Here is a 17,858-nt window from a genome sequence, read left to right as displayed (position 1 = left end):
CAGTCTCACACAAACAGACACACAGCCATGTACCTACTCAAACCATTTCAGATCTGCACTCTCCTCTGTAGAAGCAGTTTTGATAAATAGCCAAATAACTGGCCCGCGGGTCCGATGATGATGGCACAGCGCCGGGTCCGGCATGGTAGCACTTTTTGACTAATCCACTGTGCAAACTTTTTGAATGATAAATGCTGCCGTAATTGTGACAATTATTCACGGCGGAAACAAGCTGCGGAACATGCCATTATTCGTGGTAGCATGTGGTGGTCCGCCGGCCGGCGAGTGGAATGTATTTTCAATCCCCTGCACTTCCGCCTGTGCACCGGAACGTACGGCACGAACATAGCGGAAATGCAATTGCAACTTTACCCTAAACTTTACCAGCACGCCGGAAATGTGCTGCGATGGCAAATAAAATTGTTGAAATATTATCCACATCAATCGGAATGCGACGGGTTCCTCTTGTAGTGGCATGTGCGCGCAGGGATGCAAGGAAGGACAGGGTTAGGCAGTAACTGTGCGCTGTCGATGGCGTCAAACATAAATTTTACTGCTGAAAAACTCAATAGTTGTGCAACACATTCAGTGCATTGCACGACCAGCTGTTCGAGCATGAAACTGGCCAATCGGTCTTTGGACACTTATTGATAACCGAACAATAGGAAAGTAAAACTATCTCTAGGGGGCGAAAATTTGTGTCATCGTTACCGACGTGCGTTGAACGGAGCGCATTGCCCCACCTTCTGTTCATCGATAAAGTTCTTTAAACTAAGATAGTATATGCCAGGTGACTCGCATTTATCAAACCTTGCGAACTTGCGAAGCTTGCGTTACCAGATGTACAAGCTTAAAACTGGAATATTTTTAGGAAAACACACATTCAAAGTATTTTTCATCGATAGCTGTACGCCATCATGGGCATAGAGCCGGGATGTTCGTGCTGTTGCCACCATTCAACTCGATTTTTGGCCACTCGTTACCAATTTCTCAGGCGTCTTAGAAGTCGCAAGTCGCTTTCGATTTGGTTAAATCGTCTTGCACGTTTGGCCCTTCCGTTTCCCATGCCGGCGAGATTGTTGAAGATAACGGTTTTTGTCGCACTGTTATCCGGCATCCTTACGATGTGTCCAGCCCATCGTAGCCTACCAACTTTTGCAAACTGTACGATGGGAATCCCTGCAAGCACCGCCTGTAGCTCGCGATGCATACGCTTCCGACATGTTTTTAATTTATACTGCTCTAAATACAGTCCCCAGTACCTTCCATTCGAACAGCGCAAGGGCGCGTACGTCCGCCGTGACATACAGGTCCATAAAGACCAACCGTTCTAAAATGAGGGTTTTGCACCTTGACAACTTCGTACGGCGGCGTATGCTTCTTGATTGCAGTGTTTTACGAAGCTTACAGTAGGCTCGTTTTCCCGCTTGAAAGTTTTAGCACTCACTCGTTTCTTTAATCCGTGTTTCTTCCAAGTCTATTATTTTTGATGAGATTTTCAACCACCTGAGCCTGCATTAAGTTCTGGACCATTTTTTTCATAAGATTTTGTTCCGAATTTTGTAACAAATTTTAGAACAGATTTGGACTAGATTCTGGGTCAGATTTTAGACCACATTTTTGATCAGATTTTGGGCCAAGCTTTGGATCTGGAACAGGCTTTAGAGCACCGTTCTTTGATCAGATTTCATTCCACCTACCAGATTTTGGATCTGGTTTTGAATCAGACCTGGACCGTATTTGGGACCGGGAGTAGATTGCCAACAGCATTTTTCATCTTAAATTTTTGTTCCAGATGTTGGATCAAATTTGGACTAGACTCTGGATCAACTTTTGAACCACATTTTTGATCAGATTTCTGCTCAGGTTTTGAATCATACTTTGGATTAGACTTTGAATTCTAGACCTGACCTGGACCACATTCTGGATCTGCGTTAGATTCTGAACCAAATTTTGGACCACATTTTTTATTACATTTTGGAACTCATTTTTGATCAGATTTCAGATCAGATTCTGGCCCTGAACAAGATCTTGAAGATGCATCAAGTGATAAATCAGATTTTGGACCACATTTTCATCAGATATGAACCAGTTTTTGGATAATTTTTTGAACCATTTTTTTTTTATCAAATTTGGGTCCAGATTCTAGAACTAGACCGGAATATCAACCAGATTTGGGTCACATTTATGATCAGATTTTAAACCACCTACTAGAATTTGGATCATTTTTTGAACCAGATTCTGGACCTGGACCATATTTTCAATCTGGAGTAGGTTGCGGATCTCATTTTTATTAAATTTTGTTCCAGATTTTGTTACAAATTTTCGAACAGATTTGAACTAGATTCTGTACTAGATTTTGAACTACATTTTTAATAAGATTTTGGCCATATTTTTGACCAGATTCTGGACCTGAAGTAAATGTTGGACCTCTATCAGATTCTGGGACAGATTTTGGACCGCATTTTTAGCTAATTTGGACCAGGTTTTGGAAAATATTTTGGACTACATTTTTGATTAAATTTTGGATCAGATGATGAACCAAGATCAGGTTTCAAGTTTGGACCAGATTTTGGAGCACATTTTTATCAGATTTTGGTCCAGATTTTTGATAAAATTTTGAACCAGATTCTCAAGCTGGGACACACTGACGCTTCTCCATTTTTCCCAGATTTTCGAAAATACTCATTTTTCACTGCATGTCACTGCAAGGGGGATTGTTCAATCCATACAAAACTTAGAGAAATTAAATTTGGGGTCGGAATAGGCAATTATACCGAAGTTGGTTGAAATCGGAGGTGGTCGATTACAACGAATATGATCTCTTGAGAGGGGATGACCCCTAAATAACCTTGAAAATTGAATTTTTCAAAAAACCCAAGATAGAATATTTTAAGACCTTCTCTAAATTAATTGTTTTGATTAATACTAACATCCTGTGAAGAAAAATCTGAGGTGCATGTGAGTTAACTAATAAGTACCTTCGGACATAGCGTGGGACAGATTTTAAATCAAATTTTGAACCACATTTTTTATCAAATTTTAAACCAACAACCAGATTTTAGATTGGTTTTTGAACCAGAATCTGGTCCTGGACTATATCGTGGACCACATTTTTTTATCAAATATTGTAGTTCTTGCCAAAAGCTTTGAAATCGTTAGCTAAGCTGCGTCAACATGAGTCTGCCTCTTCTCCATTATGCTGGTGGATTCCAGTCGAGTCGCTACTTTCCTCAAGATGTGTCCGATCTACCTACGCTTACGAATTTTGTTTGCTATCAACCGTTCCACAGTGGTCCAAAAGGGTGAAAAGTGGAACTTTTTTTCAAGTGTCTTGATTTCATTTTATCATTTATAGTCTTCGGCACTTTTTTTCGTATGAAAATCCCCCTTAATCTAAAACAGTCAAAAGTTAGTCATTGCTTACTAAAATGAAAACAAAAAATGTTTTTGTGTTGAGAAATAAAGACATAGTTTCTTCGGCAAACTTGTAAATATTGTAAAAACAAGCAACTTTGCGTTAGAAATAAAATTTTTATCTTTATCAAGTGCTGAACTATAGGGCATATTCTATGAAATTTCTTTAAAAATTAGTTTTTCAGACTATGCTTTTGTCAGTTGCATTTTACAATGTTCTCGGCAATTATCGAAGTTTTCAAAACACACGTTTTTGCAGTATAGCACAAATCTCTGGGACTTTTACTTTCTAAGTTATCATATATCCAAACTTTAAATTTCCATAGCTTCACGAGCCTATGGGGTAAAAAGGGGCAAGTGGATTTATGAAATCACTGCTTCATCTTAAAGCTTAAGTCAAGTCCTATAAACTTGTATGGGTTCCGCTTCCGTTCATTTTTTTTTTGTGTTAGTAGATAGACACATGGTTTCTTCGGTAAATTTATGGAAAATTTAAAGGCATACAACTTTGCTAAACGAATGACATTTCTATCTCTATCGAGTGCAGAGCTATAGAGTATTTTGCTTGGAAATTCTTTAAAAATTCGTTTTTCATACTTAGCTTATGTTGGTAGCATTTTACAAGAATATATGGTTCTAGGCGATTATTGAAGATCTCAAAATACACGTTTTTGCAGAAGATTGCAAATCTCTAGGACCTATCTTTACAAAGTTATCGCTTTTGGCTCGTGTAGTTAAGAAAAAATCAAGCTTAAATAAGCGATAACTTTGTAAGGATAGGTCCTAGAGATTTCCAACCTTCTGCAAAAACATGTGTTTTGAGTCTTTCAATAATCGCCTAGAACCTTATACTCTTGTAAAATGCAACCAACATACGCTAAATATGAAAAACTTAATTTTAAAGAATTTCCGAAGAAAGTGCTCTATGGCTCTGCACTCGATAGAAATAGAAATGTCATTTGTTTAGCAAATTTATTTGCCTTTATATTTTCTATAGCTTTGCCGAAGAAACCATGTGCTTTTCTACGAACACGAATAAAAATGGACGTGCATCGAGTCTTTAGCGAAAGCGAAACACATAAAACATAGGCTTGCCGTACTCTCATTTGGGTGATTAGGGACAAGCGGAACCCATGCAAGTTTATAGTACTCGACTTAAGCTTTAATATGTAATGCTGATTTCATAAATCCGCTTGTCCCATTTTACATGAGCTAGTGAAGCTATGGAAATTTAAAGCTTGAATATGCGATAACTCAGCAAGTAAAGGTCCAAGAGATTTGCGGTCTTCTGCAAAAACATGTATTTTGAGAGCTTCGATAATTTCCTAGAACAGTGTATTCTTGTAAAATGCAACTAAGGAAAGCTAAATATGAAAAACTAATGTTTAAAAAATTTTCAAATAATATGCCCTATAGTTCAGCACTCGATAAAGATAGAAATTTTATTTTTTCAGCAAAGTTGCTTGTTTTCACAATATTTACAACAATTTCGCCGAAGAAACTATGTCTATATTTCCTAACACAAAAAAGTTATTATTTTATTTTCATTATAGTGAGCGATAACTAACTTTTGACTGTTTTAAATTAAGGGGGATATTCTTACGAACAAAAGTGCTGAAGACCATAATTGATAAAGTGCAAACAAAAGACACTTGGAAAAAATTCCACTTTTCGCCCTTTTGGACTACTGTGCGTTGATGACATCGACGATGGAGTTCCTCGTTGGATATCCAGTTGTCAGGCTGCCTTCTGGTGCTTATTCCTCAGAATTGTGGTACACGGGTTCCTTCTTTGTATTTGACTAAGTTTACACTCATGGCAATGCCATTGACCAATCATATCGAACACCACGGGGCTCTCCAGATGGTTTTGTGGATATGTTGCGAGGAAAAAAGTGCTTCAGGACCCTTGGGAAGCTGCGAAGTTTATATATCGTTGACCCTGGATGGATTCTTCACTACTGACCAGGGCATTCATATCTCCGATAACGATTGTGATGTCCCGTAGCGAACAGCTGTCGTACGTTGCCTTCAATGTACTACAAAGAGGTAGGTTTAAAAGTTACTGGATAAAGTGCACCAATCGGTTTGGTCATCATGCTAAGAACTGGACCATGCTCCAATGGTACGACAAGTCTGCTGGAGTTCACCCTTTTGCGATTTGTGAAAAACCGGATGCGTCAACTTCGAACGGAGCCATCGCGCCACAACCCGTAGCTATCTTAAGCGATTGTTTGAGTTGATTGTGCGCTGAAATTTCTGCAGCTAGCGGTCGCCATCACCCGTGACAGAGTGGTCCTTCTTCAACCAAACCACATGTGGACCTCTTAACCACATAAGAGCAACACCTACGGGTACGGGCGCTAGTACCGACGAACTGGTGAACGGCAGAAAAAAACATGACAAACCGTCTCTCTAGAATAATCCAGAAGCGGCTTCGAGATGCTATGATTTTCAATGAAAATTCTAATTAACGCTCTGTACAATGTGTACTTTGTACGGCTGCTCAGATTGTTCAACCGCAAGTGTTTATGAAGTCCGTAGTAGGACCGACTTCCGGTGATAATACGCCTTTTAATCTTGCCGCTGGTATTATTGTCCTCTGTTGACAGTGAGCGGAAGTATACGAACTCGTCGACCACGTCGAACTCATCCCCGTCGATTACCACGGTACTGTCTAAGCGGGTCCTGTCGCGTTCGGTCCAGCCCGCTAGCACTCGTTTTAGACGTATCTTCAACCCAATCTTTTCGAATGTGTCCGACAATCCGCTCGAGATTCTCACACAGCACTGGAGCCCTTCCACCGTAGCCATGATAAGTCACCTCCGGAGGATCTGCCGCATGGTGAAGATTTGGTCCGTTGTAGACCGACCCTCCATGAAGCCGACCTGGTAACTTACCACAAATCTATTGGCTATTGGCCATAGTCGATGGAAGATGACTTGTAGCACTTTGTAGGCGGCTGTCTTATTTTATCCTTCATGGTGCATTATGCTTCTTCAGCCGCTGGATGCCATCCAGTGCTGTACTAAAGAGGTCACCTCCTCCACTATCATGGTCTATCGCCTACTCACTATTCAGGTGTTCATCGTACTGTTGCTTCCAGCTGCTCGAATTCATTGCACTCCTTCTCCTGGTGGCGCTTCTTCTCCTCAAAGAGTCGGGTTTGCTGTCTCCGCTTCTGTCTGTATTGGGTTGCTCTACATAGCATTTGTACCCGCGCTGCGTTCTTTTCATTCAATATCTGCTGGTACTCCACGTCAAACCATTCGTTACGTCGATTCGGTGCCTCCCGGCCTAAGACGTTCTCCGCTACGGTGTTAATGGCTGTTTTCACGGCACTCCAACAGTCCTCAAGAGGGGCTCCCTCTTCCGGTTGCTTCAGTTGCGTTAGATTATGTTGCTCACAATAGATAGTTTTTGACGAATCGTAACCATCACTAGGTACTGGCCCGAATCAAGCGCCCCGATTGATTTTGACGTCAATATTGTTTGAAAAGTGTCGAACATCTATCAGAACATCCGTCTGATTGGGTCATCTGCGGGTGTACCGATGGTGGAGGTTATGCTGGAAAAGGTACTTCGTAAAGCCATGTTCTTGGAGGCAACGAAGTCAACATGTCTTAGACGGTCTTCGGTCATTTGCGGTGCGCTGAACCGTCCAATGACTGGTTTAAACTCCTTCTCCTGACTAACCTGAGCATTTACACCGGAGTTGGTTACCCGATCTTCACTGAAGTTTCTCGTTTCCCAGTTGGTACCACGAGGAAATAGGAATAGGAGTTGCTGGATAAGAGCCTATGGACAACTGTAGGGTCTATTTTATGCTCAATGCGCAAGGCACCGATGGTACGCATTACCCAGCCGTTTAGCAACCTCTTCCATAGGGTTTAATAACATGGTCTCCCATGGTTTCGCTAGCACATTTAACATCGAGTTAAATTGGGTTAGCGTCGGAGCAGCCGAAACCCTTTTTAAAAATTTACATTGTTCTGGATAAAAATAATTTTCTGCTGCGCAAAAGAGAAAATTTTGAAAATATTTTGTTATGATGTCTGAATCTAATGCTAATACTAATGTTTAAGAAAATTACTTACGTTTTGAAAGACAGCTGTGATCAGCCGTTTGCGTGACTGTTTGTGGGTAGACTCGCCACCGTTATCATCATCATTATCAGCGAGCATCATCATCATTGCAAATACCGGGGTGCGCAGTGATGTGTGCTGTTAGCGATGGTGTAGCAGGTGCCAATGACATGCTATCATTATGCGAGTGAAAAAAAACAACAAGCAATCCAAAATTAGCGATGCTTCTGGCTAATCTCGTAAAATCAATCCGTTGCTCCGGATGTGTAGGGCATATACATAATATTAGGACAGGGTGGACGCGCGTCAGCACACATCGGAATTGAAATTTTAAGTTTAACACCACGTGAAAATGTTCTTAAAAATATTAAATTTCTGGTCAAGTTATTTGTTTTTAATTGTTTTATTGCTTCTACTTTAATTGCATATTAAATTGACGCTTAAAGTACTTTCGGATTGCATTTTGAAAATAGATCCACCACAGCATCTACCATGTCCATGCATGCATATCCTGTAGCATTTTCGTGTTAATTGATAATCCAATTCGGTATTTGGCATTCTATTGTATGGCTTTTTGATGAGGTAATTATCAGCTGGCGATAATTTCCGGGCTTTTGTTTGCCCCGATTCGAATCTATTTTGTCGGATGTCGGGCATGTACCTACATGCATGGGTTGTAGCCTTGCGAATGGCGAATTGCTAACTAAAACCGGGGGATCCATCACTCACACAGCACAGACAGAAAAATCAATTAGTTTGCCACTTTTCCAGGATGATGCCTAAGGTCAGCTTTTGCATGCATATTCATGCGTGCGAACCTGTGTCGTTCGTAATTAACCTCATTTTGTAGCGAACGGATTTCACACCGATTCGTTGATGGGATTGGCAGCACCGTGTCAGATTTTATTGAAATACTTTGTTGTGGAGAATCTTTTGTTTCCCTAAATTAATTCACATTTAATTCAATGTTCAACCAGAATTACGTCAAAATGCTCTCAGATACAAATTAATATACAAACATTATCTATTGCTGTTCTGTGATAACAGTTGAAGTTGCTTGTAGATAAACTATAGTCAAATATTGTCGAATAGTCTAACGAAAAAGAATAATATTTCACGGAATGTTGAACAAACATTCATGAATTCTCTGGAGAATACAAAAGATGTTACTTTCAGAGTAAAATAATAAATACGGCTATTTTTACACCTGGTCTATCATAACTCCCATGAAAGTAAATAGTGTTAGATGCTCATATCAACAAGAACACCCGTAAGTTCCAGAGCGGTGGTCACTCATTGCAAACTTGTCACATTCTAAAACACATCATTGCATAACACCACACCACAACCACAAACTTGCTCGCTCCATCTCCATCTGGGGGCTCTTTCGAACGGAATGATATTATTTTATTAGTCCCATAAATTCAAACCTCTTGTTCCACATTTTCCCGCTCGACAGGACAGTGGCGTCAAGTGGCAGACGGAAGCGCTCCCGGCCGGTGTCCCGGTCGTTTGAGTCCGTGTCGTAGTGCAGGGGTGTGGGGCTGACTATCACCGCCCGACCAACCAACATACGGTAACCGACGAGAGGAAAAATATTTAATTTCGTCTTCGAATGCCTCATCCGCTGTCATTTTACTGCCGCTATAACAGCTTCAACTCATCATCGTCAGCAGCAGTGTGGCAGCAGTCCTTCGGACTGGTAACAGCCTGAACCTGGACAACGGGAATGATTGAATAAATCATTCTTACGGTTTCGTAGCGAGCGCAGAGAATGGCACAATTGATGAATGAAAGCATTTTTAGCACTTCGGACTTTCCGGACAGCCTCTAGTATAATGTTTTATGGAAGCTTTTTTACCAACCTAAAACCGGGAACATCTAAATCCGTTTTTTTTTGCTGAGCAATAAAAACAACATACCCACATAATTTCTTGCTTTTAGTCACCATATTGTAGGTCAGTTTTTTAATGTTACAGTTTACAGTTTGATGTATTACGACTTGATTATTACGTAAGTAAAAATCATGGACATTTTTGAAATTTGTTGGCACATGAACCTTCAGACTGATGTTATGTTATGTTATGTCCCAAAATTTTTCATTTGTCCTTATGGCAGAAGGCCCGTTTTGCTAATTGTATTTATAAAATACGAAACGTGCTAAACAGAATTGCAAAGACGAGAAGAGCACACATCTATTTTTACTTGTTCTTTCCATTTCATTTTCTTTTTGGTATGATCTTCTTCTTCTTCTTTTTAGCTTAGACTGATTACACAAAATATTGGTTGCACTTCTGTTTTGTTGTTATCTCCAGCTAAACTATTTTCCTTCACAGGTCGTATACCAATTCATTATAGGTAATAGAAAAACCAAATTTAGCGTGACTAGCTTGACAAACTAGCTGTTGGGCCACCAAACCGAATGGCACCGCTCTGGTTAAATGAACAGCCTTATTACGATGAATGAGTGCTTCAAATAAATCAGTAGTGGCTCTTTCGTTTTTCCTTCCAATTCAGTAGTTAACAGCGTAGGTTAAGTTTCATTCTTGCTAGTCGCACTATTTAAGTAAGATTTAAGTTAGATGATGACACAAATAACAATTTAACTAATTTTAATTTAGACAATTAGATCCACGTGCCGCGTGTGCTTTTACCGGTAAGATTCTAACTCATTCCCTAGTAGCACAGTTGTTACAAACAGGTTGTGGCGACCGATTTGTGACTAATTTTAGTCATAAATGAGTTGCTGTAACTAAAAGTGCCAAATATGTGCTGCATAGGTTGTTCGCGCTGACTAACGATTGCAATATGGAACACGTAACGCATAGACGAGAGCTTGTTACTTGTGTCGCGTCGTGTTACGATCACAACCGTGTTGCCGGTTCACTCGATGACCCTGTGGCAACATCCCTCCCCTCCAGCCTATCGCACATGTCTATCTGACGCTCTGATCACCTCGATCACCGCCCCTCGCATCCATCCATTTCGTTTACCTTCGTCCACTATCAACACCAGGTCTCCGTCTTTTACTGGTCGAGACTCACCAAACCATTTGGATTGTTTTCGGATTACTGGAAGGAACTCCTTCAGCCAGCGTTGCCAGAACCGGTTGAGTTAGCGATGGATATGATGCCAAGACTCCAGAGATGCTCTCTGCTGAGGCTCAGTATGCACGGTTGGGTGCTTGACTACATTGGAGCTCCCCATCAAAAAATGGTTTTGAGTAAGTGATGCAGATTCCGCAGAATAAAGTGGTAGGTACGTAAGCGGTCTAGTATTTATAATGCCCTCTGCCTCTACGATCATAGTTTGCAAATCCTTGTCATTGAGCTTTCCCTAGTCATATGCATCCCCAATCGTAGTCTTAACTGAGCGGACCAGCCGCTCCGCCCATGTTTGGAGCACTAGGTGGCAATGTTGCAAATTTTCATCACGATGAAGGCTCATCACCTGCTCATCAGTGATTTAAATTTTATAAACTGGTAACTCTATCGTATCCTGATTGCTCGCGATGAATCGCCGACGCAAAAACTGGTGAGCAAAATATGAATTGATTACGCACGCAAATACTCGCTCGGTATCTCTGTCTCACACTCATCGCTAATCATCGTTAATCGCTGTCATCCAACCGAGAATGTAATTTGCGATGAAACGTAAACAAGCAAATTTTTTGACAAATTACAAAAAAAATGTTGCTCGTTCAAATAGAAAACGTTATTCGTATCGCATATAATAATTATGAACTTGTCAAACGTCAACATATACTTGCGACGCCATATACTACCACTAACTTCAAGCGGCACGCGGACAAACAAAATGGTTTCAAGATTTAGTTTCAATGAAATGCAAACCTGGTGAAATATTATTATTATTAATTGGTGCCTCGAAGGTTCGAAGCTATGAAAAACAATACATCTTCTTCTTGTGTGACTAACGATGAAGGCTGATAATAAAAATATCGTCGGCTACTGTTCAAAATTTGATCCTGTCAACATGTCTGAAAAATCGCTTGTATCTTGTAAACATTTCCAAACGTTGCTGGTGCTTGTCATTGTCACGAAAAAAAAAAGATTTATGCTGCATTCAACGTGAATGTTGAAAAATTATGAATAGCATGTTAAAATAATTTTATGAGATTTAAAGTCTTATGGGTGTAGAAGAACGTTGATGTTTTGAAGTGCATTTATGTATTATGATGCAAAAATGTATATTCCAAGTATCTCAGGTGCTAATAGTCGAACTGAAAAACCAACATAAATGTTAGGTACAAGTTTTTTTGACGGTATAATTCAATATCTGATAGCGCTTTTACCTGTTTTACAAAATTGATAAATCATCGCTACTCATCACGATGAGTCAAAAAGCGAGCTATTCGTGTTTGATTGGAATCATTAGCGATCAAATCATTGCATGAAAAAGAGTGAGTGGTTAGTCGCTTTTCTCTCACTCTCATTAAATAATTCTCAGCTAGAAAAGCATTGCCAGAGAATTTGACGTTATGCAATCACCTTTCAGTGTGTTTCAAACCAAATCAGCACTTTTATCGATGAATAGCAACATTGCTAGGTGGAATAAAGGTCCAGTCCACTTTGTATTAGCGTTTGTGAATCGGTTTTTTCCCCCAAAAATCGGTTTTTTCAATATAGTTTCAAAACTATGTGATATAGGGAAAAATAATGTTCTACAAACATTTACATCTCTTAAAAATACACACTTTTGTAGAAGAAAATAAACACGTATCTTCTATACAGAGCGAGTTAATGAACGATTTAGGTAAAAATTTGCCATATTTCGTACTGTTATAGATTAAAGAGTTGCAAAAACTGGCAACTAGGATATAATAAAAGTGAAAGTACATTCAAAACTGATCTTAAAACATGTTAAGTCATTTGTCTCTTTGAGTATCTTCATCATTTAATTTGCATTTAAAAAATCATCTAGTCGTCTAAGTGACAATGCGTGTATGTGAAAAACTACATCATAGTAAGCTATGTATATATGTTTATTTTTTACAAATTTATTTTTTATATATTTATTTACAATTATGTTGTCATTTACCTGAAATTAAAAACACCTAACATTACAAGTTGAAGAAAAAGTCATCCGTTTAATTCTGTGTCATAACAAAAACCTATCGCAATATTCCCGTATTCGAGATAATTCATAATCGAGATTTTGCAAAGACGCTCAAAGTAATGACTTTTAATTACCTAAGATTAGTTTGCTTTTCTTACTAGTCTCTTGCGATGCTAGTAGAGCAAAGCTCTGGGTATAACCGTCTTTAACCTTTCGTTACTCGCGTCAACTTTGATTTTTAGGCGTGCTAAAACCTAACACAATTCACTCGTATACTAATGCCACTTGGTGAAAAACTTATGAAACTTTTTTCACCGTCTGAAAGATCTTGGTCAGCGTGTCAACTGAAAATAATAATATTGTTTGCTGTTGGAATCCCGAGATATACCGAGATAAAGTTAACTGTTCACAGACGTTGTACAAAATACAACAGCGCAAGTAACGGAGAGTTAAGACAATACCCTTCTTTATCGACAGGCTTTGCAGCCGGTTATTAGAGTACAGGACAATCACAGGGTTAGTGTAAGGATTCTTTTAAACTTCAGCAGTACCGCACAGTCGAGATTATAACATACGACGACTGACTTGTTAGATTAGCATTGTACCTTGCTGCTAACAGGGCGATGAGATATAGTAAACATTATGATATATGTCTCCAAACAGTAACACTTTTTGGAAATGCAAATTAAATGATGAAGATACTCAAAGAGACGAATAACTTAACATGTTTTAAGATCAGTTTTGAATGTACTTTCGCTTTAATTATATTTTGTTTGCCAGTTTAAACAACTTTTTAATCTATAGCAGTACGAAATATGGCTAATTTTTACCTAAATCGTTAATTAACTCGCTCTGTATAGAAGATACGTGTTTAGTTTTTTCTACAGAAATGTGTGTTTTAAAAGATGCAAATGTTTATAGAACATTATTTTTCCCTAAATCACTTAGTTTTGAAGCTATAGTGAAAAAAACGATTTTTGGGGGTCCGTCATGAAAGACACTTAATATCTCAAAAACTATGATACTTAGAGGAAAACTGTTTTCAGCAAAAAGCTTCATAATAAGACTATCTACAACTTTTTTGAACATACTATAGCTCTATATCATCAAATAAAATTTTTTCCGAAGACGCCATATTGAAAAAAAATCGCTATGAAAAGAATTATTAAAAAATTTCACGATTCCGACTTTCGAGCAATCAAACCACTGTGCAATCCCTGTTCATCCATCATCGGCATCAGTTGATAAATGGTGCTTGATCTCTCGAGTGATTTCTGCTGGTCTTCCGATAATGTTTTATTATTTCTTAGTGTCGGCACCTCATCCACGAAGGTTTCCACTTTTCTAAACATTGTATACCTCTATGTTTGCTTGTTTAGGAACTATAGCACTTTGATTGTAAAAACCCTAATTTTGACCCCGAATTACTCGACTACCAAGTTGGTAGTACCAACAGACGGATACATTTTAAACATTTTACATTTGCTGATAGTTTTGCTGTATACAGACACCATTTTTCCGTATGAAGAAATGAGTGAACATTCCAATTTGGGCCAATCGCGGTACACCTCACATGCTGATTGCTTCGTTTTTGTGATATCGGGTAATGCTGATCTATTTTCCCAACAATTTTAAGTATTAATGCATTGAACAATTATGACATGTTGGGGTCAGTCCCGGCGTAGTGGTTAGCATTCACGCCTCTCACGCCGAGGACCTGAGTTCATATCCCAACCCCGCAGAAGTCACAAATGACATAAGCTGTTAAAGTGACTATACTCTAACAAAAAAAAAACAAAATTAAGACATTTTGTTCATAACAAGTTTATTGAAGAATATACGTTAATTAAACAACGATTTATAACAATATGGCATTCAAAAAACACAAAATGCAACAGCGTGGGTAACCGAAGGTTACTATAAATTAATGAAATATATGTTATGTTAAAGAATAATACTTCCTCTTACAACTTACTTTTACTTGCACTTACCCACAGTAACAACTTATTCAGCAATTTTATGAAATTTATACGTGCTTCTATTTTGTTCAAATTTTGGAAACTTGTTTAATTTACAAAAATTTCATGTTAACCAATACACTACGCAACGTTAACCAATAGATAAATTATGTTCCGGAGACGTGTCGGTTTCTATATCAAATAGCAAGTAAGACCGCATAACAAAAGTTCCTTTTACTACTAGGTGGATTAAAAGAGCTTTTTTTGAATGTATCAGAAATCAATGATTGTGAAAAAAATAGTTAAGTAGCTTGTTTCACCTACTTTAACAATTCTAAAGATATTTTTTTGAATTTACTCCTAAAAAATGACATTTTTTCATAAAACTCAAATGTGCGACCCTTAAATCGCGTCAACCAATGTTGACGCCCTATAAAATATTTGTTGTGACACCCTAAGCTATCATTTGAGGGATGAGGTTTTCTGACATAGTGCTATTTTGGGACACTCTAGTTTGAGGCGTCACAGTCAGTACCGTGAAAGCACCTAATTCCAATCACTTAAGGCATGATGCATCTTTGAGTCCTCACTGAAAAATAAAGCTTTGACATTCATTTACATGGTATGTGTCTTTAGCAAGTATTTTCAATTATGTTTCATGGAAAAATATTAAAATGCTTAAACTATTTACCGAAAGTTACAAAAAAAAGCATCAAAGTATGATGTACCAGTGCACCTAATTCCAATTATCAATTTTAAGGGGTGATTCTAATTCCGATCACGTCACGATGAGCTGTTGAAGTATAAAACTATTGTCAACTTGTACCAAATGGATCTGAAATGTTTTGCGTTTATATAGTCTGATGTGACGACAATCCCCCTATCAGTCATCTTCTGTTTGCGTTAATGATCATTTTTATCATTAGATTAATATTCATAAAATTTGTGTACACGAGAGCTCGACAAGCGGATTATGAAACTTTCCCCTTCTTTTATCTTCGTTCAACTGTTACAATTACAATAAAATTGGGCCACATTCGAAGTTTCCATAAAGTTATGATCATAAATAATAGCAAAAATAAAATTAGAAAGATTGTGTTCCAGACATGACCGCGTAGTTGGCGTAGAACTACGTTAGGCTGGTATTCGCGAAGAAATCTCGAGTATTGAAGAAATTTTTTACACCATATTGATATATGTGAGCGTAAAATAGCGTAAAGTGATGAAAAACAAACAGCTTAATAATAGTACTATCTTGCTTAAAAAAATGTATCGTATTTTTGGATGGTGACCTATTTTGTGATATCAAAAACGAATATTTCCACCAGTGCCAAAATCTTAGTATTTCAGTATAGAAATCACGCATCCAGATATTAACAAAGTTCTAGGAGTAAACTTAAGTCCTCAAAATAATATGTTATTGTTATAATATGAGAACAGGCATTAATGAGATAGTCCATAAATGCACTGTCGCTTTCGCTTGTTTGCAGCGTTAGAAAAGCAAAAAGACTGAGCCTTTCAGTTGGTCTCAAGGTACGGCACTGGTCTAATAAGCTAGATGTCGCATGTTCGAATCGCGATTGAAAGAGTCTGTAAGAGTCAAAGGATTTGTAGCACTAGTCCTACAATTGTCCTGTATTTTTTCAGCTGGCTGCGACGTCTGTCGAATAAAAACTGGTCAAAATTCCAACTCGGAATGTAGCATCTAGGCTTTGCTGTGCTTTGTAGTAACCAAAAAAAACACGCAACTTAATTTTGCTTCTTTGTCTTGAAGCAGCAGCAGTTTGAAAATTTTCATTAATTTTTATCATTTAGCCATTGGAAAACAATCTTTTCAAGAAAGTTATACAAATGCTGCATCTTTTGTGATCAAAATCCGTTTTAAATTGGAAGAGCTATTAGCGCTCAAAATCATTAATTCTTTTGTGACGTTGGCTTGATTCCAAATTTTGGATTGACACTCTGCCGTAAGACGTAGTTCGACGTCAAAAAAAATTCGATAATCCTACCATGTTATCATGTTGCGAATAATCCTAAAATCCAAATAGAAACTTCGTTTGCACGCATTTTACGAGTTTAAAACTTTGATATAGTGATCGGAATTAAAAGCAGAAAAAAAAAGTTATGTTAATAATTCCGATCAATCACTTTAATGGAATAAATTTCGCAAATTCAGCATATTTTCAGCCAAATTTGATATAGAACGGTTATATATGCTTGTATCTACTTGTTATCATAGAATAGCGAAGAATGTTTCCACGCTGCTATTATCTTAGCAAATTTGATTGTGCGCTTAGCACTTCGGATAAGAAAATACATTTTGATGGCGTTTTTTGCTATTGCCTATCGAATGCATGGTGTCCCAAAGGCCTCGGAATTTCTCGAATTCGGTCATTCATCAATCTGAAACACATTTTCAACCTAAATACATGTCATTAATGCACCATGGAACTTGAATTTTTAGTGAAAATATGACATTATTCAGTTTCCAAGAACTTCAAAAAAAACTTAAAGCTGTACACCGCACGTAACTAATAGTAAAACACTTAGAAATTTGACATCTATTGAAAAATGATTCTTTGATCATGTTTACAAGAAAACAGTACAAACATATCCAACAATTATCATAGTGTCAAAATTAAAATACGTAATGATGCCAAATTAAGAAAGAAATGACAAATTTCTATTTATGTTATGGAAAATCCAAAATACGCCAACCATTCTATTAGCGCAATAAGATTTATAATAAAAGAATCAATATAATTGTTCTATTTCGGTTGCATAAAAATAAAATGCAAATCTACACTTATATAACCGAAAAATAGTTCCTGCAACTTTTCAACATTTGAAAAGTTATATGCCATATCGAAATCACCCACAACCACGATCGGCTAGAAGCAATCTACCCTTCACATATTTGCAATCGCTGAACTAATTTGAATATTTTATTTTCCATTTCTCGTGCATTTCCCGCCAATCCTGTCTGGCGGTCGGGCCCGTTTGCTGCGCTGTTTGCTGTCGATTCGATGTTCGCAACCAGGCGGCTTGCCGGCGGCATCCTTCTACACTCGGCAACGCTACACGTCCGGTATCGTCGGTTGCATCTCGGAGCTGATACTGGCGGGCGAGCTGCGGCTGAACTTCGACTCGACGATACTGGGCACGGCGCACAACGTCGAACCGGGAGCCCCATGAAGGTAGATCACGGTGCAGCAGCAGGCGGAGCTGGCTGGAGCGGAACCGCCGCGAACGCGTGGTAACGGAAGCGCAAGCGGCTACACCGCCGTCAGTGGCAGTGGTAACATCAATTGAACGTCCATCAG

At 38.4% G+C, this 17,858-nt stretch overlaps 1 protein-coding gene across 1 annotated transcript in view; it reads left to right on the top strand.

Annotated features, from left to right (window-relative positions):
* The window catches only part of LOC128736670 (pikachurin), a 145,494-nt gene extending 127,764 nt beyond the window's left edge, over positions 1-17,730 (top strand). Inside the window, exon 17 of the mRNA XM_053831159.1 lies at positions 17,576-17,730. Coding sequence (XP_053687134.1) covers positions 17,576-17,730 — 155 coding nt within the window. The remainder of the gene's footprint in view (positions 1-17,575) is intronic.
* The last annotated feature ends 128 nt before the right edge of the window (positions 17,731-17,858 follow it).

This window comes from Sabethes cyaneus, chromosome 2 (genome assembly GCF_943734655.1).
Source record: "Sabethes cyaneus chromosome 2, idSabCyanKW18_F2, whole genome shotgun sequence".
NCBI lineage: Eukaryota > Metazoa > Arthropoda > Insecta > Diptera > Culicidae > Sabethes > Sabethes cyaneus.
Note: the sequence above shows the minus strand (reverse complement) of the source record. Positions and strands in the feature narration are given on the sequence as shown.